This window comes from Dendrobium catenatum, unplaced genomic scaffold (genome assembly GCF_001605985.2).
Source record: "Dendrobium catenatum unplaced genomic scaffold, ASM160598v2 fragScaff_scaffold_1482, whole genome shotgun sequence".
Taxonomy (NCBI): Eukaryota; Viridiplantae; Streptophyta; class Magnoliopsida; order Asparagales; family Orchidaceae; genus Dendrobium; species Dendrobium catenatum.
The window spans coordinates 2,085,129-2,112,273 of record NW_021319944.1 but is presented as its reverse complement, the minus strand read 5'-3'; the positions used below and the strand labels follow the sequence as shown (position 1 = coordinate 2,112,273).

Genomic DNA, 27,145 nt, shown 5'->3' with positions numbered 1-27,145 from the left:
TGGGTTCAGATTATTATTAATTGAGCTTGTATCTCGATTAACTTAGTCAAATTTAAGGGAAAATTACATATGATATTGATGAGGACATCGTCAGCATTTTCGACGCCGGAGATCGACGACCACGAGCATGACTTGTATTTTGTCATTTTATGTAGTAGCGTATTTTATTTTGATGTTTTTCCGTTTTTACCCTTATGGGCATTTAGTCGCTTATGTAGCCCGGAAGGGCATTTGTGTCATTTTTTTATTTGCTCATTTTGGCCTATTTATATGAGGCCTCATGCATTGTAATGGGAGTTTTGATAAAATGAAAATTTATTCCCCTTTGTTCTCTTTGTGAGTGCATTCATGTAGATCTCTTAGTGAGTTCAACGGGAAAACTAGATCTCTCCGTGAGTTCATATTGGTTCAATCAGTTCCAACTCCTTGAGCTCATTTCCTACGTTTTATTCCAAGCAAAGCCGCCTGATTTTATCAGCCAAGTGCAGGAAATCCGCCGTGCAGTCTATAGCCATGAGTTCAGCTTTCAAAGCAGCAACCTTTTGGCTGGATTGGGGAAGAAGAGGAGGCGGAGAATTAGTAATGTCTTCCGATTCCAATAAATGTTTGATTTTTTCATTTTTGCTAACCAGTTCCTTGCTTCTAGATTTCTTTGCCAACTTAAAGGTGGCTGCTTTTTTAAGATGGCTTACATTGACAGGAAGCCAAAGGAGAAGAGTGCTGGTTTTGGAAATATTTTCAAGCCAATGCGGCAAAGAATCGAACTCATTTTCGTTTGCCCTTTGCTCTGATTCAATAACTGACATAGGCGGCAAAGCATTGAACTGGTTGTGGGCAGCTCATCGGACCCAGAAAGCAGGATGGTAAGAGGAAGAAGGAAGACCAGAGTTCATTATATGGCATGCGAGGGATTGAAGCCGACGATGGCAGAATCGGCGGCTCTCGGCTGCGACTCACATAAGAGAGGGGAATCAGAAGAGGGAGAAAGGATCAGAGGCTTCGGCCTCTTCTGCTTGCAACGTTGAAGACTTCGACCGCTGGCTCCTGGGAGACACTATTCGCCGAACAATTATTACGTCCTCCCACCGGTAAAGCCTCCGTACACCTCGGTACAGCGGGATTTTGCCTGTGACCGAATTATTCTCTCATTCGGTCGACCGGACCAAATAAAACTTCCTATTCGCCATCGGATGGGCAGGCAGGGGCCAGATGGGAGAGATTCTTCTGTGTGGACACTGGACGGGAGAACCTTTCGGTCCTGGCTTGTTACCGCGGTACCGTCAGTACATTTTTTGGGTGACGTGCCAAATTTTTGTTGGTCTCTAGACGACGTCCGGACTCCGCACATAATAAAAATTCCAAGATTGGGACATATCAGGGCAAAAAATTAATTTTGAGGGGGGCATAGTTCCAAAACTATCCCTCCTATATTTTTTTTTTTTTTTACCGTATGGATCCACTCATGTTGGTGCTTGTATTTTTATAATCGAACGCAACATTAAAATTATTCTTTAATGGGTTCAGATTATTGAGAATTGAGCTTGTATCTCGATTAACTTAGTCAAATTTAAGGGAAAACAACATATGATATACAATCATATATTTAAACATAATAATTATGATGCTTCATTATCAATTTCATAATCAAATTGCAATGAGAAAATATATATTATCCCGGAGGACAAAATTAACATTTGCTATTGAGAATTTTATTGTGATGATTATGATATTGAGTTTTCTTTTAATCTTTTAGTTTATTCAAAACAACAATTTTCTCAATTCTATTTATGAGCTAAATAGAATGAGATTTATTTTAATCTGGGGTCTTGAGTCTCCCATAAAGATAAACATTTATGTTTAATTATATCATGGAAAAATTAGATTTCTTACGAATACTTTCGATTATAGCATTGATCGATATTTCATTGGAATTTTTCAATGAGTAATATGAAAGTATAGATGTTGAATTTTGGATTTGATCGAACTTTGAGCACTTATTTTGGAGACCAAAAAATGAGAGGTAGGAGGCACTTTAAGATTTTGAAATAATTCAGAAGTACCGCAATCTATCATATGTTGTGCTTTAAAATTTTGAAGGAGGAAATTTTATATTTGAGTTAACATTTTATTAAACATTTAGGATTATATTCCCGATAGTGATGACTTAAGATTTGAGGTCCTACTAAGAGCCTAAATCTAAGTTGGGTGCTGCAGAGTTGTAGCCAAAACATATCTAATGCACTTTGGACTTACATCAACTTGTATTGGAAAGCCAGCTAAATTACCCGAGTGCTTTAAAATCATGATTTTGATCTAATGAAAGATGGTAGGCTTTTATTTAAGTTTTTGAGAATTTGATGCCAATATTTAAAAAATTTTATAAATTGCCTATTTACTTATGAGTGATATGATGTCACGACCCAACCCGACCGGGACGGATCCCGCTCGCATCGGGCCGCGACGGAGCCAACAAATCCAGGATCTGGCTTTGGAATTTGCTTCAGAACTTTCTTCCAAATATAACACAGAGATAAAAACACAGAGTTACTATAAACATCCAAACACAGCGCAGTTCATCTATCTTTTCTTTCATTAAAATAATCATATACAGATACAGTACATGGCTTACAGACAGAAAGAACAGAACATAACAGAAAAGACATGACTGTACAAAAATCAAAAGTATCAAGTACCTAATCACAGATCAGACTCAGAACGTCTAGTCTAAGACCTCCTTCCCTTTCCTAGAACCTGAAAACCACGCAGAAAACAAGGATGAGCTAACAGCTTAGCAAGACATCAATCACCAATCAAAATAATCAGAACTTCCCACCAAAAAAGTATCCGTACAGAATTCGAACAATCATACATAAATCGTACAACAGACAGAACAGATAACAGTTCAATCAGAATCAAACATCGAATACGGAAACTGAAATCATATCAAATCAGATATCATAAAGCTTTCATGTTACAGAGCAGACAGAATCATACGGAATAATCAGAGTCGTACAGAAATCAGAAATCATATAAAATCACATTACAGCTTTACAGAACAGATAATTTCAGAACAGAACTTCCTTCCAGATGTCAGAACTTCCCCTATTCCCGTTATGTCTCCCTTTTGTGCATATAACACTAGAACTTCCCCTTATAGCTCCTTTTGTGCTTATAACACCAGAACTTCCCCTTATAGCTCCCTTTTGTGCTTATAGCACCGGAACATAATAGATATACAAAATTTTAGATTTCAGAACTTCCCCTTATGTCTCCCTTCCCGGACCCAGACAACGGAATCACATAGGATTCCGGCCCCTTATAACTCCCTTCTGATAGCATACAATTAATCAATTCATTCAATGTACAATTCATAACGGCAGTATACTGAATTTACACAAAATTCACAGATCCAGAAATTTACCAAATTACCACAGAACATCCACAACAACATTATAATACTTTTACTATACTGACAAAATATTTTTCAACATCCTGATAAATTGCAGTTCAATTAAAACACCTCGGAATCCAAAATATCTGATAAAAATCTTCCAGAAATATTCAAAACGTGCACAATCATCATCTTGGAAACATACCAAAAGTTACGCGATACAACCTGAAGCAGTAGAAAATAACACACGAAATTCGCTAACGGAAACAAAATCCAGAACAGAAAAGTCGTCAAAATCCACGGTTCTGAAAATTGAGAAAGGCAGAATGTGGCTTACCTCGAGTCGGTCAACTTCTCTAACTACAACATCGGACGAAAACAGACCGGAGTCGCTCAAAAATCCTCTTTTCCTTTGTTTTTTTCTCTCCTGGACATACTGTTCTTTCCAAAAATATCTCATTTTCATATATATCAAAACTGATCGTACCGGACGATCGCAACTTCGTCCCGGACGATTTGGTGCTCTGGACGAATTTCGTCCAGAGGAAAATTAATTATCGTCAGGACGACTTGGGCTCTGGACGGATTTCGTCCAGACGAAATTAATTATCGTCCCGTACGACTTGCCCTCGGTAAGAATTTCATCCAGACGATCCTATTTTCTTCCAGACAAACCATACAGCCATAACTATTTTCCTGCACAACCTGTACCGATCGTCCCGGACTATCGAACTTCGTCCGGACGAACTTGGGAGGAAACATGGTCTTTACATATGATTTAGCACAATACAATTAAATTTTAATTAACTTCTATTTATTTCAAAAGCAATGCACCTAAATTGACAATTTATGTAAAAATTATGTGTTTGAGCTTTATAAATAACCTATATTTTAATTTAGTTAAAAGAATTTAGAAGTCTTTTTAAGTCCAAATCACAAATTGTTTTCATCATGTGATAGATATTATTATGTTTTAATTATAATAATATTTATGTAAATTTTGGGCACTTGTGCAAATCCACTTAAGAAATTAACACGATTTGATACAAGTGGAAATTTTGAGATTATTAGGCCGTTTTGTAAATTGATTTAATCATAATTTTTTTAAAAGAAAATGAGCTATTTTATAAATATTTTTCTATAACTTTTAAAATTTCAAAAGGTTTTATATTAATTTTAATTAATATATTATTATATTATTCTTTTAATATAAAAAATACACCTCATTATATTATAAATAATTAATAAATCTAAACATATATAATAATTATGCAAATTAATATCACTTACATACACCTCATAAAATAACTTCAGTTTTTAAATTGAATATCTTCAGTTTTTCCCCCCTAAAAGATGTTAATTAAAAAAAAAACGTCAAATTTATCTTTACAAAAAAAATCTCATATTTAATATAATCTATAATGTGATCGAAAGACTTACATCTAAGTATAGAATTTTGAATGAGCCGATTAATATTTGCCAAAAATGATCACGATATAGAGTTGCACATTTTATATTTTATTAATTATTTATGATCATTTGTGCAATCTCATTTTAAGTGTGGGGCTTTTTGAAAATATAGCATAGCTTCTAATTAGATGCATTTTTTATTATATTATTTTCTTAACATCAATTAAGGTGCTTGTGGAAAAGCTGTTTAATTACTTGGAATTAAACCGATTTCACTGTAGAAACAAAAAATATATATATTGGATTACATTTTTACAATATTTTAAGTTTTATATGTAAAACCAACTCTGAAAATAGAAGCAAAACTGCATATTAAAGCCCATCTAAAATACCGTTAACAGATGTTTACATTTATCAATTCAAATTGGAGGGGTCTTAGTGATAAAAAAAGCGATAGAATTATAATTTTTTTTTTATGAAATTCAATGGCACATTGATACAGAAAAATAATAATAAATAAATAATAAGAGTATATTAAAAGTTATAATTAGAAATTTTAAAATATATTCCAAAATTTATACCACTATAAATAATTACAATAAATTTATGCCAACATTTTCCTACAAAGAAAGAAAATGTCTCATAGAATCCGCACCTCTAACGGTAAAAAAAAAGAGCCGTTGGCTAGCCGTGACAAAATTTAGGCCGAATCCCATCTATAAAGATCAAAAGACAAAGCCATCTCTTCACAGTTTTCTTTTAATTATTTCTTCTTCATCTCAGAAACGGTGAAGAGGAGAAAATAAGCGCGAACACCGTCAAGTTTTTTCCTTCAAGATTCTGTTTTCTTTCTTCGAGCCTAAGGATCTTGCTCTTTTCATCTCAGAACTGATTTTTTTTTTGTTGCAGGGTTTCTCTGATTGTTCTTAGTTTGTCAATTTATTTGTTTATTTATTTGAAAATTGCATTTCTTCGTTCGCTTTGATCTAACAAATGGATGCAGGATCTTACCGTTATTCTTTCTCGTCTTCAACTGAGAAGGCTCAGTCAAGATGTCGCCAACCCCTTGCGAGGGTTGGATCCACAGTCTACATCCCTCCTCTACGCAGTTCTTCTTCCAATCCACCTTCTTACAGGCAAAGCGTAAGATTTTTTACTCCCTCTGAAATTATAGAATTTTTTTTCTTTTTTTCCCATGCTGATTTCTGCCTCTGTACTGACTACTAATCCACTGGATTATTCAGCTTGATTTGTCGTTATTTCATGCGTCTTCCTTTCAACATCAGATAATTTATCCGGACCTTCTAAAATTTCTATCTTATTGGTCTCAATATCAGGGAGACAGGTTCATACCAGATAGATCTGCAATGGATTTTGATGTTGCGCATTACTTGTTAACTCAACCCAGAAAGGAAAAGGAGAACACTGAAGTTGTTTCACCTGCAAAAGAGGCCTATCGTAAGCTGCTCGCTGAGACCTTTCTAAATAACAGAACCAGGATATTGGCATTCAATAGAAAGCCTCCAGTTCCCACTGATTCAATGCTCGCAGCAATTTCTGAGGCTACTGCTTCCAACCAAAACAAGACTACCAAGAGCAAAAGATACATTCCCCAGGCAAGCCTTTTCCTTCTCTCGAACTCCTTTTTTTAGGTGATATTTGCGGTTTTTTTACTCTTTTTTACTGTTGGTTAAAATTGTTTATGCATATGGTAAAATTACAGTCAGCAGAGAGGACATTAGATGCTCCAGATCTTGTGGACGATTTCTATTTGAATCTGCTTGATTGGGGAAGTAGAAATGTTTTGTCCATTGCTCTTGGCAACACTGTGTACTTGTGGAATGCTTCTGAAGGTTCTACTTCTGAGCTTGTGACCGTCGAAGATGATTTTGGTCCTGTCACCAGTGTTAATTGGGCTCCTGATGGTCAGCATCTTGCCATTGGACTGAACAACTCTGAAGTTCAATTGTGGGACTCGAGCTCAGCTCGACTTGTAAGTGAATAACTATTTAAGCTCAGTTTGAACAATCACTCGGCTTATAAGTTTTCATTCAATCCTAGAAAGAATCATTTAAATAATGTTATACTACCGTGAAGCATATTTAACAGTTAGAAGATCATTCTTTAGCCTCACTTGAAGTTTTTCCTTTCTGAATTCAATGATGTTACAGTTGAGAACACTAAAAGAAATTCATAGATCTCGTGTTGGAACACTTGCATGGAATAACAATATCCTCACAACAGGTGGAATGGATGGAAAGATTGTGAACAATGATGTGAGGATAAGAAACCATGAAGTGAACACCTACAGAGGTCACCAGCAAGAAGTTTGTGGATTGAAATGGTCTGCATCTGGCAAGCACCTAGCTAGTGGTGGCAATGATAACCTGCTTCATATATGGGATTTCTCCGTGGCCACCTCTTCTTCATTCTCCTCAGCTGCAAATCAAAACCAATGGCTCCACAGACTTGAGGGCCACAATGCTGCTGTTAAAGCTCTTGCTTGGTGTCCTTTTCAGAGTAATCTTCTTGCTTCCGGCGGAGGAGGCACCGATCGATGTATCAAGTTCTGGAACACCCTAACTGGGGCTTGCTTGAATTCAGTTGATACAGGCTCACAGGTTTGCGCGCTGCTATGGAACAAAAATGAGCGTGAGCTGCTGAGTTCTCATGGATTTACTCAGAACCAGCTCACACTGTGGAAGTATCCATCTATGGTGAAGGTTGCTGAACTCTGTGGACATACTTCTAGAGTTCTATACATGGCTCAGGTAAAGAGTATATTTTTTGATAGTTTTGTGAATATTTTGACAAAAAATAAAAATAAAACCGGAGTTTGGGTATTGCAGAGTCCTGATGGATGCACAGTGGCGACAGCGGCTGGAGATGAGACATTGAGATTTTGGAATGTGTTTGGGAATCCAGAAGTGGATAAGCCAGCAGCTAAGACAAAATGCACAGAACCCTTTGCTAATTATAGCCGCATCAGATGAGGAAAACTTTATTCAACAGCAGAAGCGGGATGGAAAATGGTATCATTTGCCGTTTTTTTTTTTTTTTTTTTTTGGATAAAACCCTTTTTAATTCCAAATAACAAAAAAGCAGAAAAAAAAAAAAAGGAAAGTTTACTGATGCAAACTGAACTGTGACTGTAAAATTTTCACTTTCATTTTCTGTATCCTTTACAGATTTCGTGTTTTTAGTATAAGCTCATTAGCCTCATTAAGCCTTTCGTGGGCTGATTCAAAATAGAGAAACTCGTCTTCATTAGGTGATTAATGCAGATATCAGTGAATATCAATTAGGTGAATTGAAGAAATTAAGTGGAACTGACTTCCTCTTTTGTCCTTTTGCAGGATATCAGTGATATATAGGAGAGCTTTGATTAAAGTAGCACGACGCTTAGATTTCTTTGAAGGATGAAGTTTTGGTATATATAGTTGACAAGGAATAGTTTCTAGAACTCATTGGCAATTGAATAAATGTATGCTTGGTAGATTGGATGGTGCAGCTCAAGAATCTCTTTGAATACGCCGCCTAAGATGTAATTCCTATCTAATTATATTAAAAGAATTGAACAAGCATCCTTTTTTTTAATTTGAGCTTTCTTTTATTAGCTGTTTTTTATTTTGATTTGCCAATTTTATTTGCGAGACTATACTGCAAAAGCATTATTGTTGCTGGGTTTTATAAGACATAATTCAATCAATAACTAAGAACTTGGTAGATCTTAGTAAAATACTAATTTGTTGTCCCCTCCAGGACGCACTAAATGTGGCTATTTAATTAATTTAGTTAGATCAAATGTAAATATACGAAAATAGCAGCCTTCCCTTCCTCCTTGCCCCTTTTTCGCAATAGCAGCCTGCAACAAGTCCTTCCTCCTCTTTTCCCCTCTCCTTCATTATTTTTTTTTTATTGCCAAGGAATTGGAGGGATGTTCTCTCTTTTGTAGAGTTTATGCTATTTGATTAGTATTGTGTGGAAATACTATTATGATAAGTTTATCTTGATTTGGGAAGAAGTCTCGTTTATGTTTGATGTTTAAATTGTTATGTTGTCATTTAGGCTTGATTGAGGATATTCATTATATTCCTATATAGACATGTTGAAGGCCGGGTTTGTAAACCTTATGTTTCAAGCATTGGTGAATTTATCATGATTCTTATTTGTAGGATCGTCGAGTCGTGTTGCTTGCCTAATGGTAAGTAACTGTTTTTTATTTTAGTGTTAAGTGTATAGACATGTTGAAGGTCGGGTTTGTAAACCTTATGTTTCAAGCATTGGTGAATTCATCATGATTCTTATTTGTAGGATCGTCGAGTCGTGTTGCTTGCCTAATGGTAAGTAACTGTTTTTTATTTTAGTGTTAAGTGTACCCTTCTTTGTTAGGGCCGTGATATTTGTATTGGAATTCTTTTATAATTACTTAAGTTGCTAGTTTATTTTTAATATTTGTTAGTATTGTGCATATCAGTGATCTTATTTATAGCTCACATTGAAATTATCATATATTAAATTATAATCAGTTAGCAAGATTCATGATTTAATTATGTATGACCTCATGTAGATATAATTTTGTATCGACATGCATGCTCTCATTTGGATGTAATAAATATATTCTTGGCGAATCATACCAGCTTTGTTTATTACAGTATATGATACTCATGGTATATATTATAAATTATATTGTTTATTACAGTATTGGTTAACACATGCTATTTATTTGTAATAGTGCTTGTACTATATGATTTGAGTGTATGTCAGTAGAACTCTATTGATTTTTCACTACTCAGAGTGACGACTCTACAAGAACTGGATTTCCTTGGATTTGTGTTTACCTTCCTGGTATAGATATATAATAAACCGACTATAGAGATATATATGCTTAAATGTAAGAAAATATAAGCAAATATGAATTAAAAGTAATAAATGATTGTAAGTCATTTTTGAGGTATGATAATACCTAGTGTGATTGCATTTTAGGCAATAAAATAATTGCATTAATAGTAATTTGTCACATGCATTAATGTTATTAGCAAATTAGATTTCTCTTGTAAGAAACATGAGATGTGCCCTTATTTTTTTGAATTGGTGCCTTTAAGTTATTCCTTCCCCATTAGTTTTCTATATTGTATGCCCCAATTATTTATCATTTATGTTTGGATAGATACGAGTTACTTGCTGAGTTTGATTTATCGCATGTTGTCTTTTTTCATTAGGTCCTGCAGGCATGTTTGGTGTACCGCTACCTCAGGAGCAGGGTTACTAGAAATATATTGTTTTGGCTATTTATTATTTTATAGTACTTTATTATGTTTATGCTTTTATTTTGAGGTTTGGGTGTTTTCTTTCATACTTTTTGGTTCTATATTCCTTTTGACTTGCATCAAAACTTTGTTATTTGGATGTATTAGTTATTTGAACTTCTAGTAATGAATTAACTTTTATTTTACTTTCTTTGTTTACTTATATTTAAAAATGCTTCTCTTTGTAAATACGAAATAGGTCTTCCCATCCCTTCATCGTGCCCTATGTTGTTGAGGTGTATCACCTTCCAAACATGGGGTGTGACAGAGTGGTATCAAAGCAATTGTCTCTGATGCCATATCAGCAACAACAACAAGAAATGCAGTATCAATCGCCGTGACCTCCGATGCAATAGCAGTGTCTTCACCATGACTCAATAAAAGGCCCATGAAGCTCCTGATGTGGTGACATGCATTATTTCTATTCATAAGTAACCAACAAAAGTATTGTTTGATTTTAGGGCATTGCATTCATTCATATCAAACAAGTTGCATTCATTAATATCAAACAAGTTTTACATCAAATGCATCATTGTCTCAATTGCAAGCTTATTTATCAATTTATATGTCATTTGGAACTTCTTTGATAGTCACTCAGTGTATTCATGATTGAGACATTATAATCAACCATATGCCTGCAACTCTTATTGTATTTCAATTACCTACATTTGATGCAATATTTGGAATGGACTGGCTATCTAAGAGATGGGTAAATTTTCATATACCCGGTGCCCCAACATTTAGCTTTAGCAGTGCAAGAGAAATCTTGTCTTACATTTGTAATTAAAGTTTGTAAGATGATTTATCATGGGTATATTGGGTATCTTGCTCATGTGGTGGATATCAACAAACCAAGCATAAGTTAAGATAGTGTTATGACAGTTCAAGGGTCCCTGATGATTTGTCTGGCTTGCCTCCTGATTGTGAGATTAAGTTCCATATAGATATAGTTTTGGGTACTACTCCAACTTCAAAAGCACCATATCGTATGGAAACAATCAAGCTTCAAGAATTGAAAGTGCAACTACAATAATTGTTTGATAAATGATTCATCCGACGTAGCATTTCATCATGGGGAGCATCAGTCTTGTTCGTGAAGAAGAAAGATAGAAGCATGAGACTTTGCACATATTAGAACTTCTCTAATGTCATGCTATGGGTAGTGCAAATGTAAATGTAATAATAATTAATTATGAATTCAATGTAAACCTTATATGATGTATGAATTATAATAAATATACTCACAAAATTTTTCCCATTCAAATCCTAACTTCACAGGGATATTCACATAAATATTTTAAGGCTTTTACAAAACTATTATAATTGTTAGAAAAGCCTCAATCAACTTATATATTGAAAAATTTGTATAAAAATTAATCAATGAAAATTTAATTTCTTATAATCAAATTATTTAGAATAAAGCGTACAATAACATCATAAAATTTAAGAAAAAGTATTTTGATTCATTATATTTGTTATAAAACTACTGGAATTGAAATCAGAGTTAGGAGTTCAAAAGTCTATTTTGTGAATAGGCTAGATGGTTGAAACATGAGCTTTGGCCTCCAAAATCTCCTCCAGGCAAGCAATACGAAACTTCAAGCTTAAACGATATCCAGCCAATAAGGGCAACAAATCGAAGATTCTACAAGTGAAGATGTAATCACAATTAAAAGAAATTAGAGAGAGAGAGAGAGAGGGAGAGAGAGAGAGAGAGAGAGAGAGAGAGAGAGAGATGCAACGAGGTGGGAGAATATGTCGAATAAGGGAAGGAATCACGATTAGAGAGAGGGGAAATTGTGGCTCCTTCGCGATACAGACAAAGAAGGAAGTGGGAGGAGGATCGGTTCATGCGACTCCTTACGTGTGCAGCGCGAGAGAAATCCCATATCGGTTTGGTCCGGGTAAGAATATAACATTTAATATCTCATTTCATTTGGGTAATGAAGTATCTATGCTTCTTTCATTTTGTAGGATTTTGATCTATATTATTTAGTAGTTCAATCCCTTATTTATAATTTGGAAATTAATATCATGTTTTTTTATGTTTCATGGTCATTTATTTTGCTTAATTTGTAGTCACATTTTTTATATGCTTGAGTAAATAAATATAAATTATGTTATATTTAAATATAGTATTTATTATACCATCCGGTTCGACCGAACCATCAACCTCTCCTTCTAATTCATAGTCTGATTTGATTTTCACTACCTTGGTTATAAATGCCCCCCATTAATGATTTTCTAAATTGTTACTATTGAGTGTACAAGTTATACTCCAAACATTCTATTGAAATTATCATACATATATTAGTTTCATGCATTGTATTAAATGTCATTCATACATGTTGAATATGTCGATATTTCTAAGTTCATGTCATGATAATGTGGTCACAAATTTGTGGAGAGCAATGAAGTGATACAATTGATGATTATTTCATGTTCTATGCTAGAAAAGTGGTTTTATAAGGGCTTGTGCACACATAAATTTCACCCATCTGTCTTGACCATATGTGAGATGAATTAGGTGATGCATAAGTGGAGTTATAAGGGAAATCAAGCTATGTATAATTTCTCTATCTGCTCTAAATAGATGTGAGGTGATCACGTAGAGGTATAAATGAGAATAGATATATACGAATGCATCATGACATGTGTATGTGAATGATGTTTTGCATGATTTATATACAAGTCTTGCATTTCACCTTATGTTATGTCCACGTTTAAATGAAGTTCATGTTATTGTCACATACAGGCTCAGGAACTAAAATGTTGGTGCTGCTTATAATTTCATGCTATTGTCCCTTACAAGTTAAATAAATGTATACTATTGACATAAAATATAACTAATGTTAATAATTAAGTGTACTAAAAAGAATATTGCATAATTACCACCTTTCTTTAACTAAACTATTAAACTTCATATTTATTTCTTATGAAATTTGTTTTAATTATGAATATTGAATTATTTAGTAGGTCTCAGGTAGCTTATTGAGCAACTGGTTTTTCTCACCCTACATATGTTTATATTTTATTTCAGGAAAGGGTAAAGCCTTAGCTAAGTAGAGATAAAGTTGACCAAGCCAAAAGTTTCGGTAGTAGGTGCATGTCTATATTTTAGAGTTATACTTTTATAATATAATCATTTGTATATATGAGTTGATATGAAGAAAAATTTATATTAGATTATTATAAATGACTCTTTTGAAGGAATATGAGTTGTTTATATTTTCTTATAATTTGATGATTTAGTTGGCTCTGATTTACTTATTGATGATGAGATTAAGTAAGAGTCCAGTCATATTTCACTAACAAGTTATGGGCATCATGCACATTAAGCCAACATTAGTGCCAAAATATTGGAGCAGTGTAAGCTAACAAAATTGTATCATGGGAGGAGGGTGAACAACTTGGTTGGTTGCATTAGTAAGTTTTCATATCATTGTTCCCTGTTTTTGTTTGTTGGTTTTGTTACGAAGCAAAATAAATATAAAGTAAAATTTATTGGAGTTTAACATACTTCAAAACATCTCTTTATTTTATATTTGGAATTTGTCTTAGACCCTAATTGGGTGATTTTTAGATTCTAAAATTCATGTAGACTCAATTCCTACCCACCATTGCCTGATGTCACTGTTTCTAATCATCGTAACTTGCTAGATACCGTTGCCAAAACTTGTTTGTTGCTGCAACAATAATCGATCGTTAGCTTCCATCGTGGTCACCACTGCTTGTCCAGGGCTCCCCAACATCGCCATTGCCTTTGCTTCTACCTATTGAAGCTCAAAGAGGGTTTAATTTCTTTTGGAAGAAGAGCTAATACTAGTCTCAAGTATTTGTTATTTATTAAATTTGCATATAACATGGGGCTTGTTTGGTTGCAAGTTTAAGTAATGAAGACTAAAATAACTTTGGAGATCTTTATTGATTTTTTGAAGAATATGAAATATCTTAACTGGTTCATTTTTAATGTACTTGGAAATTGTGTTAACTTCAAACACACAACATTTGTTATGATCTGACGATCAATAGTGTCTGCTAATTGCCACTATTTGCTACTGTTCACTGCCATTTTTCGCCGATGTTCGTCACTAACATAATCATTGTTGTAGGTCATCATCGATTCATCGTCACAACCTACCACCAATGCTATTGTTGATCATCATCATCACTAACTAACGATGGATACCGTCACCATTGCTACAAATGTCCATCGACAGACACCACTATCCTAATCGTCATCATATTTCAAATATTAGTTTTACTTTTTGAAACTATTGAAAAAAGAAAAAGTTAAACTCCTAAATTCATTTTGGAAGTTACCAAACAACCAAAATATTTAAAATACACGATTTTAATTTAGTTTTTGAATACATTAAGTTTTCAAATGCTTAGCATGCAAATGGCCACTCAAGCAAATTATATGATAGGGAAGAAGAAAAAAATTATATCAAGATAATTTAACTGAAAATATATCTGAATGAGTAATATTCGCTTTTAATTTTTAAATATAATATTAAAAAATGACACTAATTCTAACACCAATCCAAAGTCCAAACTAACGTAGTTTATTTTTTCCCAATCGAGAAATTTTATTTGGGGGTAAGTTGTTCAGCTGGAATACGGAGAAGTGAGTTTTTGTTTATTTTTTTCTCGTTCTAAAGAATCAGAAGAGAAGAAAATCTTTAAGACGAGCGCGAAGACGGCGAAAACTGCGAAATCGGCGTCGAGAACAGGTGCGCGAACCTTATATGAATTATTGGCTTCAATTCTGGTCAGAAACCCTAAAATCAAATTGGCCGAACTAATTCGATTTGAACCGTCTTTTTATTTTTTGAAGAAATTGAAGAACAGAAAACAGATGAGCAGCAGCAGGGTGAAGAACTTCCGGCGGCGGTCGGAGGACAACGACGTAAAGGGCGAAGACAAAGCATCCCCTCGCCCTGCCGCAGCTTCGACGACTTCTGGCAGATCCCAAACCCTAAACGCAAACGCAATTAAACCCAAAATCCCAAAACCTGAAGGGCCAAAGCGCCTAAGTTTCGCCGATGAAGAGGAAGATGACAGCCCCGGCATCACAATCACAGTGCGTACTTCTGCTAGAACTCCGGCTTCCGGAGGCAACTCCATTCACAAGATCACATCTTCCCGTGACCGCTCGACCGCGAACACCCCTCACATCCCCTCTAATGTCCAGCCGCAGAGCGGGGAGTACACAAAGGAAAAGCTTTTGGAGCTGCAGAAAAACGCACGTCCGCTTGGCGGAAGCATGTCCAAGCCCCAGAAAACGAATCCCCTTTCTGAGCCCGTTATTGTCCTCAAAGGTATGGTGAAGCCAATGCCGCCTCAACCTCCTCCGCACCAGAAGCAAGAGGAAGAGGAAGCCGAGGAGGATCAGGAGAGTTTTGCAACTCTTGATGGAAAACCGAAGGTCTCATCTGCAATCCCTGACCAAGCTACTATCAATGCCATAAGGGCAAAAAGGGAGCGGCTGAGACAGTCCAGAGGTCCAGCGCCTGATTACATCTCTCTAGATTCCGGTGGAGTTTTGGCTAGCCGGACTTCTGGTGGTGGATCGAGTGATGATGAGGACAATGACTTCCAAAGCAGGATTGCATTGTTTGGCGAGAAGGACGGTAAAGTAAAGAAAGGTGTTTTTGAGGAAATTGATGTAAGGGTGGATGCCTTTGTGGAGAAGGTAGTGGATGAAGAAGATGAGGAAGAGAGGAGATGGGAAGAAGAGCAGTTCCGGAAAGGTTTGGGAAAGAGATTTGATGATGCATCTGCTCAGGTGGGTGCTAACAAAGTCATTCAGACCCCATCCCTCCAGCCAGCACTGGCTGTTCCTTTGAGCACAGTCGCTGGTGTTGGTTTAGGCAGTGAGGCCATGTCGATTCCTCAGCAGGCTGCTGTTGCTACCCGAGCTCTGGCGGATAACATTGGCAAGCTCAAGGACAGCCATAATAGAACCCTGGCTTCACTGGTCAGGAATGATGAGAACCTCTCGGAAGCCTTGTCTAACATCACTACTCTTGAGAAGTCTCTCCAAGATGCTGATGAAAGATATACATTCATGCAACAACTTCGTGAATTCATATCAGTAACATGCGATTTCTTAAAGGACAAAGCTTCTTTGATTGAGGAATTGGAAGAAGAGATGCAGAAGTTACATGAGCAGAGGGCTGCTGTGGTTGAGGAAAGAAGAGATGCTGATATTGCTGATGAGAATGTTGGGTTAGAGGCTGCAGTAAGTGCAGCACGCTCGGTTCTAGATAGAGGTTCTAGCTCTGCTTATATAGCTGCAGCGTCCACTGCAGCTCAGGCTTCTCTGGCAGCTGGCCGAGAAAGTTCAAGCTTGCCTGTTCAGTTCGATGAGTATGGCAGGGATGTCAACCTACAGAAGCGTATGGATTTTGTTAGGAGGGCTGATGCTAGAAAGTGCAGAAAAGCTCAGGCTGAGGCTAAGAGGTTGTCTTTCATTGCAAAGGGAGTTGGTGAATCTCAGCAGATTGAAGGTGAGGTGTCCAGTGATGAAAGTGATAGTGAAATTAGTGCTTATCAGTCCAGTAGGAATGAGTTGCTCCAAACGGCTGAACAAGTTTTTAGTGATGCAGCTGATGAATATTCCAATCTTTCAGTTGTCAAGGAAAGACTTGAAAGGTGGAAGAAATGCTATCTTCCTAGTTATCAAGATGCATACATGTCTCTAAGCGCACCATCTATATTTTCTCCTTATGTGAGACTAGAGCTTCTGAAGTGGGATCCTTTGTATAAGACAATGGATTTCTTTGACATGGAGTGGCACAAGGTGTTGTTGGATTTTGGTTCAACTGGAGGAAAAATTGACTTTGAACCAGAGGATAAAGATGCTAACCTTATCCCTATTTTGGTGGAAAAGGTTGCTCTTCCAATACTGCACCATGACATTGCTCACTGTTGGAATTTATTCAGCACTCGGAGGACAGAAAATGCAGTTTTTGCTACCAATTTAATCATTAGCTATGTCCCCCCTACAAGCAAGGCCCTCCTAGAGTTATTAGAAGTTGTGCGTAGCCGTCTTACAGAAGCCATTGCCAATATTAGTATTCCAGTATGGAATGCAACAGTGATGAGTGTAGTTCCAGGTGCTGCACAGTTTGCAGCTTATCGATTTGGAACCTCCATACGCTTACTGAGAAATATTTGCTTGTGGAAGGATATCCTTGCATTGCCAGTTCTAGAGAAATTGGCACTTCAGGAGCTTTTGATTGGGAAGCTTCTGCCTCATGTGAGAACCATCATGTCAAGTGTTCATGATGCAATTACTAGGACAGAGAGGATAGTGGCTTCTCTTGCAGGAGTTTGGCATGGTCCGAATGTGACAGCAGACCATGGTCAAAGGCTGCAGCCTTTGGTTGATTTTGTGTCTGAAATAGGGAGAGAGTTGGAGAGAAGGCTTGCTTCAGGTGTTAGTGGTGAGGAGACATTGGGTTTGGCTCGTCGGCTGAAAACAATGTTGGTTCAGCTCAATCAGTACGATAGAGCTAGGATCATGTTGAAGGTCTTTCATCTCAAAGAAGCTCTTTGATTATTTATTTTCAGACGTTCTAGTGAAACTTTGTATTTTTACCAGAAGTTGCTATAAGGCACTTTTATGCCACAGAAAACATGAATTTCTTGTAGCAGAGTATTCCTTCTACAAGTGAGATGGGTATGATGGATTCGTCAATTCTCAATTTTCATGCTTTATTATTATCAAAAACAGTTCACTACATCTTTTGTAGATTACATGTTTAATCACTTTTTTTGCAGTTTTAATGTATTGAATAATTGTAGTTTCCTATGATAAAATTTGAAATCTTTTTGTTTATGGATGAAAAATGTCGCCGAATTGTATTTTCTTGCTCATGATTGTATTTGCATGGATTTTTACAGTTCCTTTCGGCTTATCGACCCCTATTGTGCCATCATCATGGTATTTTCAAATAATTCATGTTTTGACATTACTATATTATTCTTCACTGTCAAAAGAAAAAAAAGCAGTATCATGTAATTACAAACCATTGTGATCTATTAACTTGCAAACCACTTATTCTTTGTAATTAGTTAAATTTTACTTAGTGTAGTTTTATCTGTTGTTTGAATTCTATCTGCTTGCCATGTTTCCTCAAGTCCTGCATATTTTAGTATTCGTACTTGTGGGGATTAGAATACTAACAGCATGCACAAGTAGATGTTTTTGTTCTTCTTTAACTTTTATTTGTAATGGGATATTATGATTTTTTCATTGCATCAATTTATGTGCTATTGTATATTTTGTGTCTCTTTAATCCCTGCTTGAAATTTATTATCTTGTGAGTCGGACTCAGTCGGTGACTGTTATATTAACCCATCGAAGACCATTACAGAGAAGTTTTTAGTATTAGAGAGAGCAGCATCTTGTTGTTTCTTTTTCATTCCTTGTTTTCTTCTGCAGAAAAAAAAAAAAATCTTTTTTAGGGTGGTCTACCTTGTTTCATTTCACCATGCAAAATGACTTGGCGAAATGTTTAAGCTGTTTAGTAGCTGAAATGGTGCAAATCTAAAATCTAGTATGCTCGTCAATCTAGATCTTATTTGTCTAGGGGTAGAACCTAGCAATTCAATAGGTTCTTATGTTTTTATGGTACTTTTGAAATAGGTCAGCTTATTGAATAAAACTACATTAGAATATTATTCTTCACTCTCAACAGACCAAAGAAAAAAGAAGAGGTGTCATGTAATTACACACTATTATAATCTATTAGCTTGCAAACCACCTATTCTTTGTGATTTATTAAATTTTAATTAATTTAGGATTATATGTTTGAATTCCATCTACTTGCCATGTTTCCTCATGTCCTGCATATTTAATTATTCGTACTTGTCGGATCATAATATTAACAGCATTCATAAGTAGATGTTTTTTTATTCTTCTTTAACTTTTATTTGTATTGGCATTAATTGTTCTTCACTTTGCATAAATTGATGTTGCTATTATTTAAACCTGTTTGCAAACTTCTTAACCGGTGACTATCAGGACTATCAGGTTAACCTATCAAAGACTGTTATAGAAAAGCCTTTAATGTTAGAGATTCTGGTAATAGCCCTACCCATGATTTTTTATTATAATATCAATTATACAGGCCTTTTTTGGCATGATGGGTTGGCTTAGTATTCTTGATGATGCCCTCTAAACGGGGAAGGCATTAAGATACTACCGAAAGTCACATTGATAGAGGATCCAATTGTGACAAAAAAAAAAAAAAAAACTTCAAGAACATATTTTAAGATCAAAATGATATAAGTTAAATTTTAAAAGTTGCAAATATGGTAAAGTGAGATTAAATTTGTAAAAATGTAAACCAACTCAAATGCATATTGGACTTATAGGAGATTTGTGATAAACTCGAGAGTTCGCTAATGTGCACATTAGACTTCCCCTGCACTCCTATAACTACATGAACACTCAAAATACTCAATAACACATTGAACATAAGGTGAAGATGAATTAAAGGTGCTCCTAAATTTATAACATGAAATTTGATTCCTCGTGCGGTCCACTTAACAAAGAGAGGATAGCGTGAAAAAAATATTGGGAAGGGAGGTCAATGACTCAATGTGATTAAAAAAAAAAGGTGTGGAACAGATGATGATGTGAAAAAGAAATATGCAAAATAGATGACTGTGAAAAAGTGTACTTGGATTCTAATTCATGATGTACGACACCAAATCCGTGAAGCATGTTCCCAAACGGACAGAAGTAGAGGACGCTCTTTTAAAATTTCAAGAGGAAATACTATATGCATTTTAATGATTTTCCTCACAATCAGATTTGCAACACACGCACAAACATACTGGAAGCAATAATAAATTCAAAATACAAAGTCATGTGTAAACTTCAAGGACAATATGCATTCACAACAACTGCTACATCAAATTTTTACACATCTCAAACAATTGCAGTCACGTAAATGATTTTCAAACAAGATTAAATTGTTAAACGTATTGCACATCAGGGGTGTACTAAAAACGTCCAAGTGCACTATGTGACATACATGCTAATTATTAAAAAAGAGGGCATGTTCATATCTCATGAGCCAACAATGCACCCTGTGAATGAATATTTTTCAAATGAGATAAGATTGTGTTTTTTTATGCATCATGGGTCGAACAACCATTATGGTAAAGTCCACAAGGTGTCAAAACACAGAAAAAAAAAAAATTTATCCACGGGTTCCCTAAATGAATGATGCATATGTACTAAAAACGTCCAAGTGCACTATTCAAGCACATAGCAGAACATGCGAGCATATCATTGGCTTTGCAAGCACATAGCAGAACGAGCGAGCATGTCATCGGCTTTGCAAGCATTCTATGCAAGTGCACCAAGATCATGTAAGTATGCATGTGCATCACATAGTACATTAATATGCGTGCAAGTGCATTGTACAAGTATATTAAAAGTATGCAAATACAATGCACGAATGCATCATGAAATGTGCAAATATGCTGTGTAAATGTATCAAAAAACATACACAATACATCAAACAATTGAAATCAATATTCCTTACATGTGTGCCAACTAAAACAAATGTGATAAATGCTAAAATATAAAGTTTGAGAATATTGTGAGGGCCAAGAATAAATTGAATATTTTTTTTTTAATTCAAATATATCTGCATGTGCTTCGACCAATACATTAAATTTTTAAATTCTGGATCTGGGAATGTTGTGTTGGGTTAAAAGAAAGTCATAGTAAAATTTACTTTTTCAATTTGAAATTAATTTATGTGCATGTGCTCTGACCAATATGTAAAATTCTTAATTTTGGGGTTTGAGAATGCTAAGAGGATTAAAAATGAAATAAACCAATTTTAAAAAATACATGATTGCTATGCTATTTAAAATTCATCTCTCTCTTTTTAAATAAAAAATTCGTGCAATTACTTATACCAATGCATCAAATTCATAAATCTAAGGCCTAAGAATGTCATGCGGGCGAGTCTGATCCTACTTGAAATGATTGAAGTTAACAACTTGAATTAATAAATGGATATGTGATTGTGGATATTTGATTTTATATTTGCGTTAAGTCTTCAATGCTTCTTATAAAAGAAATTCATTATAAAGTACACTTCGATCTTAAAGTTCATATGACAATTCACAAAGTTGATACTTGAACTTAATTTTATGTTAGTTAGTGGCCATAGTTGACAAGATTTAAGTGATTAGATAAAATATTTAAATACCCCGAGGGCTTTTTATTTCAAAATGCCCCTAAATCCCAATGCAAATCATTTCAGAGCCACATTCAAATTAAAATATGAAACGTTGGATTTTTATAAAAATCAAATATTCAAGTGAAACTTATCATCCAATATTTAAAGTAAAATTCATCCATCATCTATAGATGTTTATCAAGAATGAGTTAATGCCTTATCAGACGTATCATTATAATTCAAATAGTCTCTTGCTAGTAGGAATATGACATGCGTTCTCTAATCAATAATTTTGCTGCCAAATAGTACCTCATGTAAACGGTACCACACAAATTGGTATGATCGATTCCCTCTAATCGGGTGATTTTGTTGCAAAATGACACCATCAAATTATGATAATGGCCAGAGCCCGTAAGTTCCCCACTGCTAAAAAAAACTCATCTATTAGCCAATATAGATTTGAATTTATCTCGTTTGATAAATATTCATCTCAAGTCTACAAGATATATTTGTACGAAGCAACTTATGAATGCCAACGAGGATCTTTCGTTAGGTTAGGTCGATTAGCTCTTCTAATTAAGTAAACTATATATGACGAAAATCTAGGATGATTAAACTATAAGATTTTGATTGAGATTGTTATCATTCCTCCTACAATCCGTTTTAAGTGCAAGGTAATAAATTTCAAATGCAATATCAAATTGTTGCTATTATATGCTTGGTATTTGGTGCTTATCTAATAGTTTGTCTTAATCAAAAGTTCTCTCTCTTCACTGGGATGTTAATTAATCATAGGGATTTGCGCCTATGGGAAATCTGAATCAACTCATAAAATCTTCATAAAATGAGGGCAGAAATTCTAGGTAGTAACTTATAATAAATCTAATATGCCTTCTGAAAATTTGACCTAAAACATTTTTAAACTCTCCCTAGAGAGAGGTTGGTCGTGATTTTTTAGTGCTTGCACAAATTCCTAGTGAGCCGGATCAACTTGTTGACTTACTATTCAAGTCGGGGAACCCTAATAGGTGTCCAACTTTGAGGTTTGCATAATCCAGCATCGAAGAATGCAAGGTGGTATGAGTCAAGATTGATCACTTAGCGTGTTGCATTGATCACTACAACAACAATAACAACAACATCAAGCTTTTGTCCCACTACGTGGGGTCGACTACATGGATCATTTTTCGCCATTGTGTCCTGTTAAAAGTCAAATTCTCATTTAAATTTAATAAAGAAAGATCATTTCTAATATTTTTCAACCAAATCTTTTTAGGTCTACCTCTACCTTTCTTAATATAAGTCAAATCTAATACCTCAACTTTCCTAACCAGGTCATCAGAAAGCCTTCGTTTAATGTGACCAAACAATCTAAGGAGACTCTCTCTAATTTTATCTTCCACTGGAGCTACTCCAACCTTTTCACGTATATAGATCGGAGAAGTCTTGCCCAAGGCAACATACCCGCGAATATTTAAAACAAAGTTGCTTAATATTTTTTATTGTAGGGAAGTTATTCCTGAGGTTAACAAACTCATTAAGTTTGAAGCATGTGAAAATAATAAGGTGAAAACGGTGCTGAAAGAAGTTTACTCAATCAAGTTCGGAAGTAACTCAGTAGGAAGGGTAATCATCGACAAGCTTCTTAGATGACGACACTTTTGGTCAAACCACACTCAAAAGAGGCAAAATCAGCGAATCAAGCAGCGCACACATTGATGCGATGTGTTACGCGAAAGGTCAAATGACCTCCAATTGCCAAACAAACTATGTCGTTGCAATCAGGACATCTAACTCTCCTAAGAGGGTACCCCTCACAGTCAAATCAGATGAGATTGGTCCAATGAGACAATCGACACCCGAATTGACATACAGCTTAGTCCAAACGACGTCCGATCACAAAATGGGTTTCGTCGTTGCATCCAAAATGTCGCCCACACCCAAAAATCACTATCAACTCGATCAATTGGAGTCGTACGACAAAATCGAAATGAATCTCGAGGCGACTTCGCACAATCAGAGGAAATTAACGAGCAACATCGCTCAAATGACATTTGATCGCAAAATAGACTTCGCCGACGTCGTCAATACTCAAGAATCACTGTCATTTTGATCAATTAAAGTCACACGAAGAAATCAGCGCAAGTCCTGATGTTATGAAGCGCAAATCTAGGAAAATGACGCCCGACGTCGCCTATACAACGTTTGATCGCAAAATGGATTTTGCCGTTGCGTTAGGAATGTTGACATTACCCAAAATTGACCATAATTTTGGCAAATGAAGTTATCGCGCACGAATTTTGAGATGATTGCACACGAATCAAAAAAATTGCATGCAAAATGAAGTGATTTTGAATGATTGGTGTGGTTGTCACTCTAGATTAATAATAATATACCATTATTAATATTAGTATTAATTTAATAAAATCGAAAGTCAAATGAAAAATGCAATTGCAATTTAATACAAACCTCATTTCAGTCGAATTCATCGACAGAAATCCCGTAAATCCGATTGGCTTCGCGATCAAATCCCGTTCATCTGCTCAGAAACTCCTCGATCGAGCACTCCGCTTCCTCGTTAAAACAAAACAGAGCCTCATTTGTTTTTCTGTTTTTTGCCTCCTCCCTCGCGCGATGCCCGTCCAACCTGCTACTGCATTTAGACTCTTCCTTTCCCTTATATTCGAACTCTCTGTCCCATCTCCGATCCTACTTCTTCAAATCCCGTCTCCAAGCCCCTCTACCACACAAAATAGCATGATCCAATAGCCGATTTCCACCCCGCTTGCTTCCACCGGATCCTCAACATCCATGTAAGCGGACAAAAGGCGGTTACAAATTCCCAAATGAGACCCAACGCAGTACGATGCCATGCCACCAAATCTGGAACATCCATGTAAGAGGACAGAAGGTTTCTATAAACTATAACGCCACGCAACTGGATCCGCATCACATGCAAGCGAACAGAAGGCGTCTATAAACTCTTAAATGGAGCGTCGAACACATTTAAATGACAGTTGCCCGCACAATTGATTAGTATTAACATTTTAAAATTCCCCCACATGTGTATTGCAACACATATACACACAAATATGAAAGTACACATGCAAGTACATTAACCCGTATACATGTAAGAATATACACCCGTATGGCCCCTGACGAGCATGTTATGGGTACACATGTGACGTTTAAGGATGTTGCGCGGGTCAAACAATAAACCTAACTTCAAGCCTGATCCTCATACGTGAGCAGATAGGAGTTGACACGGCTCGAGTTATCAAATAAATGTACGGTCGCTGTATCAACCAAGATATTTGTTTTATACTTTCATATTATGCCTTCAAAGCTTATAATAAAAAAATTTCACTAACAAAGGCGTAAAACCAATGACAAACCCGATCTTCTGTCGGCAAGTTGACAGAGTCAACAAGGTTCAATCAATAAAATACAATTGCCCATGAAAACTCCAGTGATAACCGTGTTGAATGTAGATCTCAACCGGAGAAATTAATTTTAAATATTCAAAATGCAACCCAAATGCTCACAAAGCTCAAAATTGTAATGAATTCTAGAATTCAAAATTTTTAAAATTGAAATTCTGTCATCAAACTATTAAAGCAAAATTTATCCACCATCTGCAACAATTTTTCGAGGTGGACAAATCTAAAAATTACTTCAGCTTACAAAGAGCTAATGTCTGGTCGAGAATATTACTAAGATTCATTCTCAAATAGTCTATTGCCAGTAAGGACGTGACACATATCTTATAACCAGCGATTTTGCCGTCAAATGGAATCACATGTAAACAGTTATGACCGGGGCCCTCTGAATGCCGCCAATTGGCACCACTAAATTACTGTTATGGCCAGAGCCCGTATGCTCCCTAAAGGTATTAAATTCTTGAGATATGAATCAACAATATATGATCAATAGGACACAAATTCTCTGTTAGTTAAGATGAATTCAAATTTGTCCCCTTAGACAAATATTCACTCCAGATCTACAAGGTACCCTTGGACGAAGCAACCCATGACTACCAATAAGGATCCTTTTGTCAGGTTGAGTCGACTGCCTCATCTGACCAAGTAGACCAGGGACCACGATGGCCTAGGAAGACGGAACCATGAGATCTTGATCAGGTTCATCATCCATTCCCCCATCATCCGCTTTAAGTGCTAGATGATGAAATTTCTAATTTTAAATGCCAAACTTCCAAACACCTAAACCAATGCTGCTATTATACACCAGATATTGCGTACCTCCACCTATTTGACTGACGACTAGCCTTTAATCGAAAGTTCTCTGTCTTTGCCTGGCGGGGTAATTAACTATAGGGGCTTGGGCCTATAGGAAACCGTAACTCATATCATAAAATCCTCGCATAATGAGAGTGAAATCTCTGTTTAGCGTCTTATTTCAAATCCAATCTGCCTTCTGAAAATTTACCTTAAAACTTAATCCGTTAAAACTCCCCCGAAAAAGAGAGTAGGCCGGGGCACGAATTTTCGGATCGGCACATACTTTATTACAAGCAAGCAATTTAACAAGCACATGCTATTATCTTAAGCTGCTTTCCAAATTACTGACATGAATCCAGCCTTGTCACTTGCAGCTCTATTCATCATTTTTATTTTTTATTTTTTCTCCTTATAAAATTGTGACGGGAGAAGCTTTTTATCTTCTACACCTTTTGTTGTTGACATTGAGATTTTTTTTTCTTCTGAAGATAATTTCCTTGGCAAAAAGTAACCTAAACTAATGAAAGTGCTACTTATTTAATTGTGGTTAGTGAGCAACTCTTTTAATTATTTCTTAAAAAATAAACAATCTGTTAATGAGCCACCTCATTCCTAATATTCCATTGAATCGAGACATGTTTGAGCAGTAGAAGAAAAACTTAAAAACTATATGTATTCTAACTGGGGAAGTTCTCTTCCATGCATTAAGCAAACTATCTTAGACAATGATTGTGAAGGTGAGGGCAGTGATCTCTTTACTGCTAGTTGCTGTTCTTTTCTGGTTCATGTTTGGTCCTTACCTGGCAGAAGAAATATCATCATACATCTTTAGGATAGGGGAGACTTTTCTTCCTCGTTTGTTTATCCTCCTCATATTACTGCTACTGATGGTTATCTTCATGAATGATTTAGTTGTGATTCCCCTGGCGTTATTTGTTGGGATCTTCTCTCTCAGAATTGGACCACTGGGTCCTCTTGTGCTGCTTTTGCTTATCATTTTCTTTGAAAAGTATTTGCAGATTGCAAGGCCTTTGACGATTTACAGATCAACAGGATGGTGATATATTATATTTGATGCTTCTTGTGCTTCTACTCTTCATTTTTTGATGGGCAAAGAGAAGGGAGCAGTTCTTCAGCATAGGAAACATCATACATGTAACTTACGCTATGAGATGGGTTGAATTTTTATTTTTTTTTCGTAAGGTTTTTGTTCAACCTGGATGATTTATGTATTTCATAAAGTATGATTTTGTCAAGAGTCCACCTGCTTGGTTATGCGCCAGTTTGGCTAACTTGTTCTTCAAAGGACTTTTTTCCTGCACCAAAAAAATATTTACTTAGCAAAATGATTAACAAACCCACCTGGTGTTTTCACCTTATACTCTAAAGCCCTCACGACTGGATTTGGGTTCAAAAATGAACAAGATTCAAATCTCATATTCAATGTTCATATCCCAATGTTTTTCTTTTTACTTTTTTCTATTATAGCCTAAGATTGTCTTCATTTGAATGTACAATGAATGCACTCAGGCTTACATATTGAACACTAACCTCATGTAGGGTTGAGATTTTAGCTAG

At 35.7% G+C, this 27,145-nt stretch overlaps 2 protein-coding genes across 4 annotated transcripts; both read left to right on the top strand.

Moving 5' to 3' along the window:
• Positions 1-5,670: 5,670 nt before the first annotated feature.
• LOC110115801 (cell division cycle 20.2, cofactor of APC complex-like) lies at positions 5,671-7,817 on the top strand. Its single transcript, XM_028700313.1, has 5 exons — positions 5,671-5,944; positions 6,046-6,417; positions 6,525-6,794; positions 6,973-7,572; positions 7,651-7,817. Exons 1-5 carry the CDS (start codon positions 5,795-5,797, stop codon positions 7,792-7,794), a joined length of 1,536 nt encoding a protein of 511 aa, XP_028556146.1. The 5' UTR covers positions 5,671-5,794; the 3' UTR covers positions 7,795-7,817.
• A 6,868-nt stretch (positions 7,818-14,685) lies between these two features.
• LOC110115787 (transcriptional repressor ILP1) lies at positions 14,686-26,849 on the top strand. Of its 3 annotated transcripts, none has more exons than XR_002305379.2 (3): positions 14,686-14,846; positions 14,951-17,800; positions 26,587-26,849. XR_002305379.2 is itself a non-coding variant. In XM_020849156.2 (2 exons), the coding sequence occupies exon 2, from the start codon at positions 14,972-14,974 to the stop codon at positions 17,675-17,677; it is 2,706 nt and encodes a 901-aa protein (XP_020704815.1). In that variant the 5' UTR covers positions 14,686-14,846; positions 14,951-14,971; the 3' UTR covers positions 17,678-17,970. The 3 variants fall into 3 exon arrangements, 1 of the variants encoding a protein (XP_020704815.1); XR_002305380.2 differs by having other exon boundaries at positions 26,578-26,849; XM_020849156.2 differs by lacking the exon at positions 26,587-26,849 and having other exon boundaries at positions 14,951-17,970.
• The last annotated feature ends 296 nt before the right edge of the window (positions 26,850-27,145 follow it).